Source organism: Cervus canadensis, chromosome 8, assembly GCF_019320065.1.
Source record: "Cervus canadensis isolate Bull #8, Minnesota chromosome 8, ASM1932006v1, whole genome shotgun sequence".
Taxonomy (NCBI): Eukaryota; Metazoa; Chordata; class Mammalia; order Artiodactyla; family Cervidae; genus Cervus; species Cervus canadensis.
The window spans coordinates 31855191-31873497 of NC_057393.1; the positions used below are offsets into that span (position 1 = coordinate 31855191).

At 47.0% G+C, this 18307-nt stretch overlaps 2 protein-coding genes across 6 annotated transcripts in view; one reads left to right on the top strand and one right to left on the bottom strand.

Moving 5' to 3' along the window:
- Positions 1-12721, bottom strand: part of UBTD1 (ubiquitin domain containing 1) — a 50385-nt gene extending 37664 nt beyond the window's left edge. The window contains exons 1-2 of one of the 2 annotated variants that reach the window (XM_043475827.1): positions 11989-12121; positions 7179-7217 (exon numbers count right to left, since the gene is read on the bottom strand). Coding sequence is in view for 1 of the 2 variants with exons in the window: in XM_043475826.1 (XP_043331761.1) it covers positions 11989-12058 (70 nt within the window). In the remaining variant the exon portion in view is untranslated. Of the gene's footprint in view, positions 1-7178; positions 7218-11988 lie in introns of both variants that reach the window. The other variant, XM_043475826.1, reaches the window with a different exon arrangement.
- Positions 12722-12877: 156 nt separating this feature from the next.
- MMS19 (MMS19 homolog, cytosolic iron-sulfur assembly component) overlaps positions 12878-18307 on the top strand; it is a 36003-nt gene continuing 30573 nt past the window's right edge. For 3 of the 4 annotated variants that reach the window (XM_043475812.1, XM_043475811.1, XM_043475813.1), the window contains exon 1: positions 12879-13032. In XM_043475812.1, the coding sequence (XP_043331747.1) occupies positions 12921-13032 (112 nt within the window). In that variant the 5' untranslated portion in view covers positions 12879-12920. Of the gene's footprint in view, positions 13033-18307 lie in introns of all 4 variants that reach the window. The other variant, XM_043475810.1, reaches the window with a different exon arrangement.

Sequence of the window (18307 nt, forward strand, 5' to 3'; positions counted from 1 at the left end):
TGAAAACAGAAGTCTGGCATCTGAAACCTTTCATGTTTCACCATGTGACCCTGGGCATGACAGTTAATATCATGGAGCCACTCCCCTAATACAAGGACAGTGTCACTCACAGCGAATTACCAGAGGATTGGAGATGTGTGAGAAGCACCTAGTGAAGTGCCTGCCATGCAGTTGGTGCCCGATAAATAGCAGGATACAGTAATTCTAAAACAGCTGCTTTTGAAGCCAGTTGCAGGGGGTTGTGTATCAAATGTGGAAACGTGGGCCTGCTGTGGATGCTTATCACCACTTTCTTGGAAATTCATGGAGGAGGTGCCAGGCTCCAGGAAGTAAGCCCCAGTGGACCCAGACAGGTTCTGCCAAGCTGCAGCTGGGTCACAGCACCTGAGGGCACTCCTGAGCCTTGACCCACCAGGCAAGAAGTTTGTATCTGTTCCAGAGAGGCCAGAAAAGTAGCCACTGGTTGTTGCTGGAATCAGTAAGAGTATGTTGGACGCTGCAAGAGATCTGTAACTTACAAGAGTTGAAGTCCCGGGTTTTTGTGAATGCTTCACATTTTTTAAAGATGAAGCTAGATTCAAGGTTGTCTCTATAATAATTACTCTTGTGCAACTTGCTTCCAATTTTGCTTTCCTGAATGAGTAAGTGGAGATATAAGAATGGTAAATAGGCAGGGTACACAGCAGAAGGTAGGTTTTGTATATGAACTTCACTGGCCATATATCTCAACTGGTGGAGGGAGAAGGTGGCTGGGGACAGCTGGCTTAAATACAGTGCCAAGCATGGTGATAGTAATAAAAAATAACAACTACCATTAACTGAATATTTTAACATGTCCCAGCTACCACTCTGAGGGTTTTATGTGTTTTAACTCATTTGATCCTCATGACAGCCCCGTGGAATAGGTACTGTTATCTCCATTTGACAGGTGAGAAAGGTGAGGCTCCTAAATCCAAAACAACTTGCCCAGGTTACACAGCTAATGAGCTGGAGGAGCTAGGATAATAGAATGCAAATAGATACTAAAAGAATAAAATATTTGTCACAACTGTCATAATTACCTGTTATCAAAAGAAAAGCTCCATCTCATCAATGCCCTCTTTGACAGATCTCATATTTTGCAAATCAAAAGAAATTCATGGGGACTTCCTTGGTGGTCCAGAGGCTAAGACTCCACATTCCCAATGCAGGGGACTGGGGTTCAATTCTTGGTCAGGGAACTGGATCCACATGCTGCAACTAAGACCCAGCACAGCCAAATAAACAGATATTTAAAAAAAGAAAAGAAATTCATGGTCAGCACTTGCTATGTACTCTGAGTGCAGAGGAAGGGCCAGAGGGTGCACCAGAATCAGACTTCCCATGTTGGGGTAGAGGAGACTACACTCTGCTCTTCCCAACACTCTGAGCTGAACAAGAGTCAGCAGAATACAAGCCCCCAAAGGAACAAAGAACTTCGCCTTGGTTACTGTCATTAATGACCCACTGCCATCATTTGCTAAGCATCTGCTATACATAAGCACAGTGGTGATCACTTCATAAACATCATCACCTTTAATCCCTGACTACCTAAGCAGTCTACTCTTGTCCCCATTTCACAGATGCAAAAAACGAGGCTCTGATCTCAGGCTTCCTCACAACAGTGAGAAAGCAGAGGAACCACTACCTCCCATGGCTTCTGCCTCTCTGCCACTTATTTGTCAACAACCTTGGACGGTTCTTAACATCCTAAGTCTCCGTATCCTCATCCATAAAACTGGAAAAATGATTCCTGCTCTGACTACCTAACAGAATGATTGTGAGGATCAAATCATAATATTTGAGAAAGCACTTTGAAAACGGCAAACTGCTGAACATAGCAAGGGATCATTAGTCTTGTTAATTACAAAGAGTAACACCTGATCCAGCAAGTACTTTGCTAAAGTGACTCTCCACTGCCTCTTTTCCCTTGGGAATTTGGGGATAATTCAGAGCCTGCAGAGCAGGGGCACTCTATTCTTCAAGTCCCTGGCATCTGGGTGCTGGGAAGTAGAGGTTCCTTCTGGGAGGAGAGGGAGGAAACAACGCTGTTTGCATTCCGCTAATGTTTTTCTCCAGGAACACTACAACGGCTGAGGTTCTGCTTCCACCGTCAAAAAACATTCAACGCACATTTACTGGGCACCTACTGTGTGCCAAGTACTAGATCTGATGGATGCATGGGACCCCTAGATGTAGTCTAGGGGCTAGGAAATGAAACGAGGAGGCAAAAGCCATGGGGAGGGAGCTGAGTGACCACAGTCCTTGGAGCTCTGCAGACTTCAAAGTCACCTCCCAGATTCAAGTCCTGCGGAGGGGGGGCAGGGTGGGGTGGAGAGTGGCAGCACATGAAGTGAGCTCAGAGCACTGAAATTTTCAAGTCAAAGTACTTAAACTGAGTTCCAGTTCTGTGTCTGCTCAGCCTCATGACCACTAGAAATCAACTTACATTCCTGACTGTGGCGGCTTTCCTTTATGTTGGGTAGGAATGTTCCCATAGGCAAAATGAGAAGAATCAAATGCATGACTGATTGACCCTGGTAAGCAGGGTGCCTGAAGGTGCTCAATAAGAAGCTCTTATTTACAAAACAAAACAAAATCTTGTTCCCTTCCTCCCAGTCTTGAACTATATAGGGGCTGAAGCTCAGGCTCTGAAATCAGGCCCTGCTGTTTACAAGTAGAATGGCCTTAGGGAGGGGACATTACCTTTCTAAGGCTCAATTTCTTCCTCTGTAAAAAGGTGATAATAGTATCCACCCATAGGAGGGTTGTGGAGAAGGAAGTGGCAACCCACTCCAGTACTCTTGCCTGGAGGATCCCATAGATGGAGGAGCCTGGTAGGCTGAAGTCCATGGGGTCACTAGCAGTCGGACATGACTGAGCGACTTCCCTTTCACTTTTCACTTTCATGCATTGGAGAAGGAAATGGCGGCGGCCCACTTCAGTGTTCTTGCCTGGAGAATCCCGGGGACGGGGGAGCCTGATGGGCTTCCGTCTATGGGGTCACACAGAGTCGGACATGACTGAAGCAACTTAGCAGCAGCAGCATAGGAGGGTTGTGAGGATTAACCAACACACTGCACATGATGCTCCCAGCACATGGCACACACCCAACAAAGGTGAGCTGTTGCTAACTGCCCCTCTCCAAGTCCTTAAAAACAACAGAATTTCAAGTCCACAGGCTCACCTCTAAGACCCAGGCTGCCTGGTAACAGGCTGGCTGCCTAGGCTTCAGCTCTAGTGCCAGCCTCCCAGAGGAAACAGGTACCAATGAGGCGCCATCCCCACCCCCCTGTCTCCACCCCATGCCCTGAAGAAGGTGCCCCAGACCTCTTCCTGACACGTTCCCCTTTCCGAGGGCAACAAAGGCCACAAGTTGAGGGGCTGTGGCTGGTCAAAGGTGTGAGGGCACACTGAGTTCAGTTCCCCATTCCTGTGGGCTCAGAAAGCAGGGAGACCTTGCCCCTGACAGCTTAGGGAAAAGCACGTGGCCGGGAGCAGCTGACAAACACACCAGGAAGCCACGTCTCTATAAGACCCTCTGCCTTTTACCCATCCCAAGTGCTCCCAACTGAACCACAGACCTACATCTCTGTGCAAAAGGGAACACTCCTTGAGGAAGACAGCATCGACCTTCTTTGGGAGCCACATGAATTTTAAGAACCCAGAACTGCTTTGCGTAACTGGAAGCCACTATCCACCTATCCTAGCCACTGACCACATTACTAGAAACCCAGAAGCAAGCAACATTCTGAGTGACCAGAAAAGATGTCACAAAATCTACCCACCCAAGCTCCTGGACTTCCCTCTCTGGAGGGGCCCTCAGGCTTCTCTTTGAGCCCGTCTACTCTGGGGCTTCCCAGATGGCTCAGATGGTAAAGAATCTGCTGGGTTCAATCCCTGTGTTGGGAAGATTTCCCCCGGAGAAGGGAAAGGCAACCCACTCCAGTATTCTGGATAATTCCATAGACAAAGAAGCCTGGTGGGCTAAAGTCTGTGGGGTTGCAAAGAGTTGGACACAACTGAGTGACTGACACTAACAAACTAACTCTCTCTCTACGTACAGTTCTAACCAGCTCTGCCCTCTGTTTCCCCAGGAAGTCAGAGGGGCTGCTATCTGACCCTGGGAGATGCTATCTCAAGAAGTGACCACTACGCTGAGATGCCACTGCACACCCACTGGGATGGTTACTATTAAAAAGACGGAAAATAACAAGTATTGGTGAGGATGTGGAGAACTTGCAATCTTTGTGCACTACTGGTGAAAATATAAAATGATGCAGTGGCTCAGCAAAACAGGACAGCAGTTCCTCAAAGAACTAAAAATGGAATTAACATACAATCCAGCAATTCCACTTCTAGATACATACACAAGAAAACTGATAGTATCGAACAGATACTTGTACACCCATGTTCACAGGAGCATTATTCCCAATAGTCAAAAGGTAGAAACAGCCCAAGTGTCCACCAGCAGGCAGTGGATAAGCAAAATGCGGCACAGACATACAGTGGAGTTCAGCCCTAAAAAGCAGTGGAAGTACAAGGTGGATAACCCTGACACAGAAGGACTAACAGTGAACAAGTCCCCCCCAAAGTGGTACCCAGAGTCGTGAAATTCACAGAGACAGAAAGTAGCATGGTGATTGCCAGGGGCTGGGGAAGAGGTGAATGGTGAGTCTGTGTTTAATGGGTGCAGATTTTCAGCTGGGGAAGATGAAAAAGTTGTGAAGATGGATGGTGGTGAAGGCTGTACCATAATGCCAAGTACTTAACGCTACAGAACCGTACACTTAAAAGCTGTTACAATGGGATATTTTATGTTGCGTATATTTAACCACAATCTATTTTACTGTGGGCGGGGTGGAGGAGGAGAAGTGACACTGATTACCAGGGAGAGGACAGAGCAACAGTTTTGGGTGGAAACACAAACCCCAAAAGCACAGCAGTCAGGAACCACCATATCGTTTGGGGCCCACGGCCCTACCATCTCAGAAACCTGGGGGCCTCACACTGTCATGAACACAGTAACTGATCTGACAGGACTCACTCTTCTCATTCAGAGCCCAGAACAGGATTCCAGAGCCTCCCCACACCAACAGGGCTTGGGCCCTTGAGGCAGACCACTGTGTAAGGGGCTCTCCCTTGTCAATCTACCTTCCACCCACCACCAGTTCACCCCTATCTTCTTTCAGAGATAAAGGCTTTTCAGAGAAAGAGGCTTTTGTGGTCCCTCCCCTCCACCAAGCAGGTGCTTTGTACATACAGGTATGAACTCAACACCCCTGAGTTGCAAAGAGGAGGTTATTCATGCTCGGCATACTTTGCTTGGAAGGGTATCATCCATTTCAGAAAGATCCCATCCAAAAATAGTTTTTAAACATTTCTTTTATAGTTTTGCTCTTTAAAAAAGAGTAAGCTTCAATGATCTGGGGAAAATCACTGGCTATGGTTTTTGTGTGTAAAAATCCTATAGCTTTGAATAATATGAACTTCATAAGTTCACAAAGTCTCTTTTCATACAGGATCTCACTTGATTCTTACAATGTCTCTGGGAGCTGAATAGGGCAGCAGCCATCCCACTGTACAAATGAGGAAACTGAGGCTCAAAGAGATCAAGAGGCCTGTCCAAAGCAGCACACACAGCTAGGAAGGAGCAGAGAACTAAGACCTCATTTCCCTTGGATGCCAGATGACACTCTGGATTAGAACCTCACATTTGAGCAGACCATTTAGCCATGAAAGTTATTTTAAAAACAATGTTTGATTGTTTTAGCCCCACAACATCTCTGAAATAAACTGGAAATATCATCTTTTTTTTTTTTTAAGAGATGATCAACTAAGCAAAAAACAAATGACTTGCCCAAGAGCACCATTCAAGAAAGTGGCAAAGACACTATAGCCCCTCCCTTTGAATGCACTTGACCTTGACCACTTCCCTTATAAACTTAACTTTGCCCACAATTTCTTCTTTTTTTTCAGCCATGCCATGCTTAGCATGTGGCATCTTAGTTTCCTGACCAGGGATCAAACCCACGCCACCTGCAGTGGAAGCTCAGAGTCACCAGATGGCCAGGGAAGTCCCCTGTCCACAATTTCTTGACCTTAGCATACTCAAAACTTAAAGGAGCCCATGCAGTTTTTATATAGGTTGCACCATATTTCTGTGAAGTTGGCAGGGAGTAGACATACCTTTATTCTCTTTTTAATAGCTGGGGAAAAGAAAAAGAGGTTAAAGAAATCTTTAAGTTCCTTTTCAGCTCTAAAATTCTATGATTCTAAAAATTCCCCAGCAAGTCAATTCAATGTGTAGAGAGGCCTGGAATCCACTTCACCCACTCTCCGGCCTCACACTCTATCCGACCTCCCCATGTCCACCCCTGAGTTAATGGCCACAAAAAACATGTGTGCCTGGGAGAAGAGCCCACGCCTACAGAAAGTGCTACTGCTTGGCTGGGACCCTGGTAAGAGGCTTCATCCTGTCCTCCTCCTTCAGCCCCAGTATCTCCTTCCAAAAGGCCCCCAAACAGTGGGGAATTATATCCTAGGTATCTGAGAGCTTCTCCAGGCCTGGGCTGAGACAGAAGCCAGTCCCAGGAACAGAACACCACTTTGAGGTTGCAGTTAAATCTGTTCATTAGGATACACCCACCCACCTAACACTCAACTAAGATGAGAGCAATCAGGACTGCTTCCTCATGCTCTTCCACAGACCTTACAACTCTGTTCTACACACTAACTTCATTCAATAAATATTTATTAGGTACCTACTCCATGACAGGCATGGATCTAGGTGCCATAGAACAAACAAATAAGAATCTCAGATCGCACAGAGTAGGGGAGATAGCCAATGTCAGGTGGTGGGAAGTGACAGGGAGAAAAATAAAATAGGGAAAAGGTGGTAGATAATGCTGAGAGCAGGCAGTGGAGGGAAGGGGATCAATTTTAAAAAGGATGGCCTGGGAAGGCGTGACTGATGAGAAGTGGCGAGTCTTGGAGGAGGAGAGGGGGAAACCCATTTAGCTATCAGAGGGTGGCACAGGAATGAACAGCCAGAGAAGGCTGAGGAAAGGCAAGGTGGTGACCATCCTCTCATGCCTTGTAGGCCAACACAAGGACTCAGAATGAGATGGGGAACAAAGGAGTAACAGAATCTGACTTACAGTTTGCAGCATCTCTCTGGCTGCTGTGATGAAAATAGTCTGTCGGGAGACAAGGGAGGAAGCAGGAAGGTCAGTTAAAATGCCGATGGGTAGCTTAGACCAGGATGAAAGTAGTAATGATGGTGAGAGTCAAGTGCTGGATATATTTAAGGCAAAGTCAACAGGATTTATTGATTAAATGGATGTGGGATTGAGAGAAAGGGAGGAGCCAGGGATGATGAGAGAATTTGGGGGGGGACCTGAGCAATTGAAAGGATGAAATCACCATCAGCTGAGATGGTAAAGATTGGGAGAATGTAGGCGGTGGGGGGTGGGGGTGGCGGCAGTGAGGATAGGAGGGTTCATTCTGTTTTGGACACATTAAACTTGAGAAGACTTTTAGACATTAGATGTGTTGAATAGGCAGCAGAATATACATGGTTGGAGTTGGACCAAATGGGTTGAAATGATATATGTGGGAGTCACCAGCATATATAATAATACATAATTGTATGTATTATCATACAGCATTTCCATGTATGGTGAGATTGTTTACTGTCTGCCCCCCACCCCCACCCCAAACTATAAGCTCCATGAGGCCAAGGACCATGTCAGTTCACACCCAGCAAGGTACCTGGCACTCGGTAACTATTTACTGAGCAAATGGAGAAGTTGCCCAATTACTCCCTTAAGAATAGTCACAGCAGCCCACACAACGAGAAGTACACTCTCTTGCAACCACAGCGCCAAGCCCAGCCAGCCCAAAACAGGGCCTTGGGTCTGTTCACCCCGAGCTTGAGATTCCAGAATGTAAGTGGATATGCTTGGCACATCACAGATATCTGGGTTTCAGCCTTGCCACATTCTCAAAGGGTGGAGCTGGGCGAGAGACCTGCCTGTTCTACCACATCTACTACTCCCCGGGATGGGCAGGGGAGGGACTGCCTCACCCACTCATGGGCAGAGAGATTGCATCTATCCAGGGCACAAGCACAGGTTGGTGAGAGCCCCCCAGAGGAGTCATTCCCCTCCTTCATGTATTCTCCGAAGTTTGAAAAGACCACTCAGCACCTGAAGGTGAGAACACAGACCTACTGGGAACCTATTACAAGTAACAGGTGAAAAAAAAAAAGTGACAACCACAAATCTTGATGAGATGAGAGTACTGCCTAATCCTTCGAGCTAAAGCAAGACTCCCTGACCAGTGGGCATCGTGTCTCTGCTTCACCCACCAAGTGACCAGGAAGACAGAACTACAGCCAATAAGTGACATAACCAGGCGTAAGATTTCAGCTCATTAACTTCCCGGTTTAGAATCGCTACCTTTGTGGAGATGATAAAAACAGCTCTAATGATCTGGTATAGTCCCCTCCCTTTCTGAAATAATGCAAGTGCGACCCTAAGATGGTTGATGACTGGCCAAGGGTTACCCAGCTGCAGGCCCAGGACAAGAAGTAGGGTTTTAGCCCTCTATTGAGGGCTTCTTCAGTGACAAAGGAAGGGTAAGAGTTACAGTGGCAGTTTTAGGCATTAGTCTTATAACATAAAATTATGTCCTAGTCAACAGGGAAACTACAGGTGTCATAGGAACACCAGGTACACACTGTGAAGTTAAGAATGGTTCCTTCGCTTGTACCAAATTTGTCATCCTCCAGGGTTCTGCTTGGCTTTGGACTTCATGAATAAAGCTGTTCACAGCAGGACCCACAAAAGTGAAATAAAGATACACTAGCAGATTTTCTTTTTTCTTTTTTTTTTTTTGCAGATTTTCTTTTTTAATGCAGATATATACCCCAGTAAAACTTTAAGGTGAAATTTTTATTTGTTTATTTATATTTATTTATATCTAATTTTGGGGGGGCTGTGCTGTGAGGCTCATGGGATCTTAGTTCCCAGGGATTGAACCTGGGTCACAGCAGTGAACCTGCTGAGTCCTAACCACTGGATCACCAGGGAATTCCCGTGTAAGCTTTTTAAAATCAACAAAAATTGAGTGCTTCCTCAGTACAAGTCATTGTGCTAAGTACCTAGTGTGTGTGTGTGTGTGTGTGTGTGTGTGTGTGTGTGTGACAGTATCAGTAAGAGGCAAGCACACACACATACAAGGTCTTCAAGGCTGGCAGTGCGGTTGCTGACAGAAGACTAACATCAAAGAACCGTCTAATAACATGGAGTGGATCACTGTTAAGTAAGTGGCATAAGGCGACTCAGAAACAGCAATTCTGTCTGCTGCGGGGCTGGGGGATTTGTCAGGCAAGGTGCTTCTAGAAAGATAAGGGATTGGAGGTGGACCTTGAAGAGGAGAAAGGCTCTTGATAAGAAAGGGGAAAGGGCATGAGTAAACACAGGTGACCTTAATGTCAAGGAAGAGAAAGAAATTGTGTCATAAAAGGAAGGACTGGACCAGACCTGAACAGCCTTGGAAGTTAAAGTTCTTACAGGAGTGGGAGGCGCAGAAAGATTTCTGAACATAGAACTACAAGGTTTGGAATACGTGAATTTAACAGATGTCTTCTGGGATACCAGTGTGTGTAGGCATTGGATGAATGACTGAAGACGTACTTGTCTCTGTTGGGAAACTAACTTCAGCCTGGGAGATGAGCTGGCCTTGAGGTAACAAGGAGCAGGTCTGTAAGACCTGCTGAATGAAGAACTAGCAGGTCCCAGAGAATGACTCCTCCAGGTCATGGAGGCAAAGAAAGTTAGCAGAGAGGGTTCCTCAAAGTATAAATTTAGACAGCTGGAAGAATGGAAGAGCACAGGGAAGCTAGCTGAAGGCGGGGAGACGCAGAGCTGGTTTAGAAGCATTGACTCTGAAGTTAATTACATCAGTGTCCAGTACATGAATCTGGGGTTGGAGAGGCAATAGCTGAAGATAGAGTCTAGGTGTCTTTCCAATGGACAAAGAGTTGTGGGTCTATTTCCTTGGGAGGGAGATGAGAGGAAAAAAAAAAAGAAAATGTAAAACTGAACCATGGGGATTTCCCAGGTGGTGCAATGGATAAGAATCTGCCTGCCAATGCAGGGGACATGGGTTCCATCCCTGGTCTGGGAAGATTCCACCTACCTCAAAGCAACTAAGCTGGTGCACCACAATCACAGAGCCCGCACTCTAGAGCCCGTGAGCTGCAACACTGAAGCTCCTGAGCCCTAGAGCCTGTGCTCTGCAACTAGAGAATCCCCTGCAATGGGAAGCCCTCACATCACAAAAGAGTAGCCTCCTGCTCCCTGCAACCAGGAGAACCCAGCACAGCCCAAAATAAATAAATACATAAAAAACAAACAAACAAACAAACAGAACCACGGTGTCCCACACTAGGAGGTGATGGTGGGCCTGAGTAATCAGAGAAAAACCAAAATGCCAAGGAAGGAAAAGTTTTTGCTGGGAGGGTAGTTTCAAAGGGGAGAGAGTTGTCAACAGTAAAAAAAAAAAAAAAAACAAAAAACAAAAAAAAAACCACCCTACTAATCAATTACATACACTGAGCACATAAATAATAAGTATTTGTTGAATAAATGAATGAAAGAAAGCCCTTGGATTTGAGAACCCTCTTTCCACGTCAGAAGAATGGCTTGTGTTGCCCTCAGACAAGTGGATTTCAATGCTAAATTTTATGTCGTCCTCCCTATAAAAAAACATGTTGCTTCTTGCACAAGTCATCCTGTCCAACACACAGACATCCTTCCCTCCTTTCCCCTTGTTTCCCCTCATTTTCATTCCCAGTTTCCGAAACTCAAGCAACACAAACCTGTGGTGTCAAAGGAGACAGGAAACACCAACTAGAGTTTCTACTTCATTAATAACTGCCTGTGGCTCCTCTTACATAAAGGGCTATGTGGCAACTGAGTAGGAGACTGCGTTCTAATCCCAGCTGTACTACTAACTAGCTGTGTGGCTGAGGACAAGTTGCTCAACTTCTCTGGATCTGGGCTTTTAATAGACAAGAGAAGGTAGGTCTATCTGGACTCTAGACAAGTTTCGAAGGTCTCCTTGAGCATTAAAGTCTGCGATTTTATCATTCTCAGAAGGTCCTTGCAACACTCTCTAAGAAGGAAGTGAAGTGAGTACAAGACCCGGGGAAACGACCGCCAGACCTCTTACCCAGGCGGAGCGCCAGGATAGGAGGAGTGTACCCAGAAAGTGAGAATGCGCTGCCGGCCCTCGCGGATCACCAGCGAGCAGATCCCATCCCCAAGGCTGGGAAGGATCCCAACAACCCGAGCGCGATTCCCACCCCGCACCCCACCTTTCCTAGACACCCAGACGGCCCAGAGGCTCTAAAAAGCCCTGCGGGAAAAATAAAGATTTCTTTCCCAGAGTCCTGCGCTGCTTTTGCAAGTCGGATTCCAGCAGACATGATCTGCAGCCTGATAATGACACAGTCTTCGGAAAGAGAGACTGTGCTCGTCTCGTTCGCTCAGAGTTCTGAGGACGCCTGGCCGCCCGCGCCGTGCCCCGACGTGCGGGCTTCCGACCCCGGCCCCGTGGCCAGGCCAGCTGCGCCCCAGCCCGGGGCCCTCCTTCCCTCCGTCGGCCCCTCAGTGGTCTGCAAACATTTCCTGCCCCTGCCCCCACCCCCACCCGGAGCTTCCCAGTTGGAGCGAGTTGGGCTCACAGCCGGGTCAGGGCTCGCGGTTACCCCAACTCGGCTTCCCCGGCCACGGGGGCTGGGAAGAGGCGGGGGGGGGGGGTCCCGCCTGGCTCGGGAGGAGCCATCGGGGAAACCCAGGCGCCAGAAGCTGCGGGAGGTCGCTCGGGAAGCCCAGGTCTCCCGCAACAAGGAGGAAAACTAGCCGGGCGCCGACGACCCTGCTCCCTTCCCCGTCTTACCTGCTCGCTTGCGGGGGTGTCCTGGGGCGGTCGGCCTCTCCCGGCGCTGTCTCCCCACGCAGTTGCCCATGCTGGCTCTTCAGCCGGGCCCCATGCACCGGAGACGGCGGGCTGATCGGCTGCTCCGCGCTCCTGCCCCGGACGGCGGCGTCCCGGGTCAACGGCTCCTGCTGCCAGGCATCGGGCGCTCACCAATCTACCCCGGGGAGCGCTCTACCCCGGCACCGGCTTCGCCACAAACTTTGCGGGCGAGGGGAGAGAGGGAGGTGGCCGACTCCCCAGCACAGTCCCAGGTGGCCGGGCCAGGGGGGCCCGCGACGGTGCCCTGCCGAAGACCAGCTCCGCTGGAGGGGCGGAGAGAGGGGGCGGGCACCGCCGCAGCTACTCCCGGCTAGCTCGGGGCTCCCAGCTGGGGCCGGCCCCCCGCAACCTGTCACTCACCTGCCTAACCCCGCCCCAGCCCAGCCCCGCTGCCTGCTGCCGGCTCGCGGTGCCCGCGCCGCCGCCGCCGCCCGCCCCAGGTGCGCATGTGACCGACGGCACCGCCCCCTCGGGCCGGGCCTGGTTTTCTCATTGGTTTCCCCCAGGGTGCGGACCGCCCCCTCGGCCCCACCCAGCCAGGTGCCCGCCCCGCCGCCCGTCTCCCGGGCAGCTGGGCCGGGAATTATTCGCCCTCAATGGCCCCCGGCTGCGTGCCCGGCAGCAGCCTTCCCTTCCCTGAGCCACCGCCCCGACTCCAGGCCCCGCCCCTTGGGGAGGGACCGTCCCCATCCCTCCCGGGAACTGCCTGGCCTGGAGCCGGCAGACACGTGATCCAGGGAGCGCCCCGCCCCTCAGCCTTCGCCAGGCGATTGGCTCGGGGAGGCGCGTGCGCTGAGAGCCCCGGCCAGTGCCACCGCCCACTTCCCCTCCCACGGTCTCCAGTTCGCGTCATGGCCGCCGCCGCGGCTCTGGAGGCGGTGGCGCCTCTGGGCGCCCTGTGGGGCCTCGTGCAAGACTTCGTTATGGGTCAGCAGGAGGGCCCCGCTGACCAAGTGGCTGCAGGTACGGCAGACGGCGCCGGACGGCTTCCTCTTTGGGACATCCAGAAGGGAGCGGCCTCAGCAGAGGCGCCTGGCGGGAAGGGAGTAAGGGACAGCGGTGACTTTGAGAGATTGGTCCGGGGCTGGTTGTGAGCACCGCAAGCTTGAGAGCCATAACAAATTGCGAGTCGCTTGCAGTCTTCCTTAAAACGCCCTTACGCCCCTCGTCTCGGTTTATTGTCACTGTGTGCGCCGGCCGGGGTTAGGAGACTCATTACGGTTTCAGAGATGAGGAAACTGCTGCCCAGCGAGGGCATGAGACTTTCAGATGAGGCCGGTGGAGGAGCTGGGACTCGGACCCAGGTCCTCCAGTTTAGAACCAGGGGCTCATGCCGCGAAAGCGTGTTGTTTCTATGAAGTTGACGTAAGAAGAAGCATCTTCAGCGGCATCAGCTCGAGTCGCGTGGCATGTTGGGAGTGGCCGGGCGGCCCGATCTCTGACTGGCTGTAGTTGCAGAGAGGTGGAGAGAAACCTGTCTAGGGGGAGTTTGAGATGTTCTGCGTATCCTTCTTAAGGCTTACCCTCCGTTTCTTGTTAAAGTTCTTGATTAATTTGCTTTGTGACTTTTTAATGTGGTGCAAATGGTGCTTGTTTTTATCTTTTCCCCAGATCTCCTGTTTCCCGCGTTTGATCAGTTTAGGAATCTCTTAGTTCTGGCAGCTTATCTAAGATTTGAATAAAACAAATTAAAGATTTCCTTGGAATTCTGAGACTTTACTCTTTTAGGAAAAGAAAAAAAACCTAAGTAGTTACTGAGTGTCAGAAGGCCTTCAGACCTGACATTTAAGTAATAGAATACAAAGTAATCTTGTCAGTACAGATGACTTTTATTTTTGGAAATTTTGCATGTTTTAGGGAGAAGTAAAGGATACATTTCTCTTGAAAACCGAACATAATCACTTTCAGGATGTGTGAAAAATGAATAAAGTGAATTTGTCAGAAGCATAAACCACTGATCCTTAGCGTATCCCACTTTCATTCAATGCTTCCACAATTATCTAACACATTTTTCAAACATGATACAAAGTTATATATAAAAACAAATTACACTAGATCTGTGCCTGCCAGGGACTTAAAATGTAGTGGGAGCAGCGATCATGCAAATAGTATGAAAAGGACTGCAAGAGGTATTTGCAGGGTGTGGAAACATTAAGGAGCAAATGAATTGCCGGATGTAGTCATTCCTCTAAAGCTAAACTTACAACTCTGTGCACTATAGTGCGTTGTCAGTGCTTATAATTAACAACTGCACTGTTATCAGTGTCATTTTCCCCAGTGTTTTATTATTAAAAACTTCAAACATCCAGCAAAGTGACACACACCCACTGCCTAGATTCTACCATTAACATTTTAATATAATTTGCTTTATCATGTATCTGTCCATCATTTAAATTGCAGCTATGAGTACACCTCCCTCTGACTGCTTTGGTATGCATGTCATTAACTAGGGTTTGTTTAGTTTATTTTGGTATAAAGTTGGTGTTCAGTGAAGTGTACAACTCTCAAGTATACATTCATTGATTTTGAAAAATGCATACACCTACCAGCTACCAAGGTAAAGAACATTACTATAAAAAGTGTTCTTTGTAACTCTTTCCTTTCCCATTTATATATTAGGAACAAAGTAATTTAGGGTTTTCAAATTCAGAACACAATTGAGAAGCCAGGATGAATAAGGACTGCCAAGTTCTTAAAATATTTTTGTAAAATTTGTATTTTTTATGCCTGAAAAAAAAGTGGCCTAAACTATTGTCTAGTTTAAATTTAACTCAGCTCAGTTAAGTCTGTAATACTAGCCCTGTTGTAATTTAACCCTCCTGATTAGGAAAGGAGGTTAGTAATAACAGATAACTAACAGAGGAGTAATAATAGATAAGGTTGAAAAGGTTTGGTGGGGTTGAATGATGCCTAACCTTGGATTCTAAGCAGAGGGATTTGAATGACCTATTGTACATAATTGGAGTCAGTGTAGATCCTTGAGCAAGGGAGTCATATAGTGAAGGTGAATTTGAGAAGGATTAAGTTGGTATTCTTAATCTTATATCACAGCTTTAGTTAGAGTTGTTGAAGGGTGACAGAGTTTTGAAGCATCCCCAGAATAAGATATGCTTTCTAATCCTCCAGCCTAAGTCAAGCTTTGTGATTGCTGAAGGGGACCAACTTTCTATTCAGCCACTCATAGCAGCAGCGCCTCCTACAAATTGTAACTGCAGAAGGAACACCCTGTGATCACAAAGGTAGTTACCACCAACTTTGTTTTGCATTTGAGTTCCTGATGAAAGTAGGTGTCAGATGCAGAGGGTACAAATGATGGAAGAGAAATGACTTGGCAGCCTAAGGGTTAAAGACTTCTCAGCCAGGCATTCAGTGGCTGCCACTCCCCTCCTGGATCTTTAGTTCCAGGCAGCCACCTTGATTTGCTGTTCCCCTGAGTGCCTTTCTTCCCAGATCCCTCCACTAGCTCCATCTAATTCAAGTTAGACCTGGGATTAAAGGCCCAGTTTGAGTGCTCAGTGCCTGCCCCCAAGTGTCTCCTGATTCTCTAGGCAGACATCATCTCACACTAGAATCTTTGTGGAACTTATTTCTCAACCAGTCATACTTTTTACCTGACTTTAGTAGCTACTTCTGTAAACGTCTCCATATCATACCCTACTGTAGAGTCCCCTGGAGACTAGCCTAAGTAGGTAGTATAAGAGATGAATAAATGAATAAGAGATGTTGAAGGAAGTATTTATGGAATTTGAGGCCTAACTAGTTACAGGGCTTGGGGGTAAGAGAGGACTCTTAAGATGACCTCAAGAATTTGAGCCTGAGGATGAGCAAAAGAAAAGTACTTTGTCCAAAAATTGGGAAAGGAGATTTTGAACACGTTGGCCTTACAGGTGATGGATATAAAATTTCTTCCTCTTATTTGGATTTGCCTTCATTTTAGTCTTCATTGTATATTCCCACATTTGTGATTCCATGAGGAGACCACTATTCTTGAAATCAGAAGGCTGTTAAAGAAAAATAAATATAGTTCTGAGAAAAGTGTGGCATCCTCAGCAGAAAGGGAATTTTGAGAACTTGATTGGAACTGAGTACCGGCTGGGATTTCTCTCCTGTTCCTTCACATCCTCCCCCCTGCCCCCTTGGCTGCTACTCAAGAGGCTGCGACTCCATCAGACAGAAGTGTGATTGTGCATTCTGTGTCATTGCTCATGGAAATACTCCTTTGACGACTCCTCAGTGCCCCACATGAACTGGTGCCCCACTAAGGAAAGAGTGGGTAGTTAGCAGGTGCTAGTAGGTTCATTTTTAGAGAACAAATCTTGAACACATTGGAAAAACTTAGATCTACCTAAATAGGGAGAGAAACTTACATTTATTTTTCCTTATGCCTGTGAGACTGCCGTTGGGAAAGTTAACTTTTTATTAGCTTCTTTCATCCCTGGAGTTCAAGTGCATAACTAACTTCCAGGTATTCAGGTGTTTTTCATTTGGAAGAACTAATCACTTGAAGTTAGTAATGAGGGGTTCCATCCCTGGTCCTGGAAGACCCCACATGCCATGGAGCAACTAAGCCCATGCACCAGAGCTATTGAGCCTGTCCTCCAGAGCCCAGGGACCACAACTACTGAATCCTGCGTGCCCTAGATCCTGTGTTACACAACAAGAGTGTTAGTCGCTGTTGTATCCAGCTCTTTGCGACCCCATGGACTGTAGCCTGCCAGGCTCTTCTGTCCGTGGGATTCTCTAGATGAGAATACTGCAATGGGTTGCCATTTGCTTCTTCAGGGGATCTTCCCTACCCAGGTATGAACCTGGGCCTCCTGCGTTGCAAGCAGATTCTTTACCATCTGAGCCACCAGGGAAACCCACAACAGGAGAGGCCACCGCAATGAGAAGCTCATGCAGTGCAACAGGAGAGTAGCCGACCGCTCTCTGCAGCTAGAGAAAAGCTCATGTAGCAATGAAGACACAGCACAGCCAGATAAATAAAATTACATTTAAAAGAAAGTTTAAAGATAAATAAAGTTAGTAATAGATCGTCCCACATGGGCTTCCCTGGTGGCTCAGATGGCAAAGAATCTGTCAGGAATGCAAAAGACCTGGGTTCAGTCTCTGGGTTGGGAAGATCCCCTGGAGAAGGGAATGGCTCCTACTCTAGTATACACTTAAGAATTTAACTCCTTTCCTATGTTATCCCAGTCTCTGTTTGTATCACTATAGTAACACTGAACTAGTTGTTTTTTAATTGTTTTAAATGTCTTTCTGTCCCCCAAAACTGGGTTCCTTAAAAGCTCCCTATCTATATTTCTTTCTCCAGTCCTGACATGTTAGTTGATTTATAATAGATTTCAATAAATATTGAATGAATAAATGAAAACAAACATAAATGATAATCTTTTAAAGAATGGTTAAAGGAACATGTAAAAGGGAGTAATTTTGTTTGGGAAATCAAGGAAGCCTTCATAGGAAGAGTTGCAATTTGAGCTGGATCTTGAAGAGTTAGAGTTCCTCAGACTGACAAGGGCAAAAAAGAGGCATTCCAAACCAAGGGAGCATGTCTCCAGGCCTGAGGATATGGAAGAGCTGCTCATGTTGAGAACTCATGTGACTGAATGATAGGAGCTATGATGAAAGGTGAGGCTGGAGGAGATTGAGGGCTAAATCATGAATGACAGCAAGCCAAGGAGTCAGGTCTCAGGCAGTGAGGAGCAAATGGAGAATGGTGAACAGATAATTAATTGTGCATTTTAGATAGATTAGGGATGGAGCAGAAGGCTTTTTAAAAAGTGAGATAGATAAAATTCACTGTAAAAAGTGAGATAAAAATGAGATAGATAAAATTCACACTAACCATTTTAAGAAATAAGTGGCTTAGTATATTCACAATGTTCCACAGCTATCAGCACTCCCTAAAAATTCCAGAACATTTTCATTCCACTAAAAAGTGGAAGGCTATTTTGACAGCTGTCCCTGATAGCCTGGTCATAGGGATGAAAAGGAAAAAAAGATGAAACTTTGAAAGACATTTCTAACATAGGCTCAACAAAACTAGAATAAAATGTTAATTTTAGTCATCTTTTTGGAAACATCCTCAAAATACTGATTCTAGTTTTTTGCCACCTTACTTGCATTTTTCTTACTATTATTTAGTGTTGCAACAGCTTTACTGTCTCTTCATTTTTTTCCTTTTTTTTTTTTTTCCTTTGGGCTGTACCACATGGCATGTGGGATCTTAGGTTCT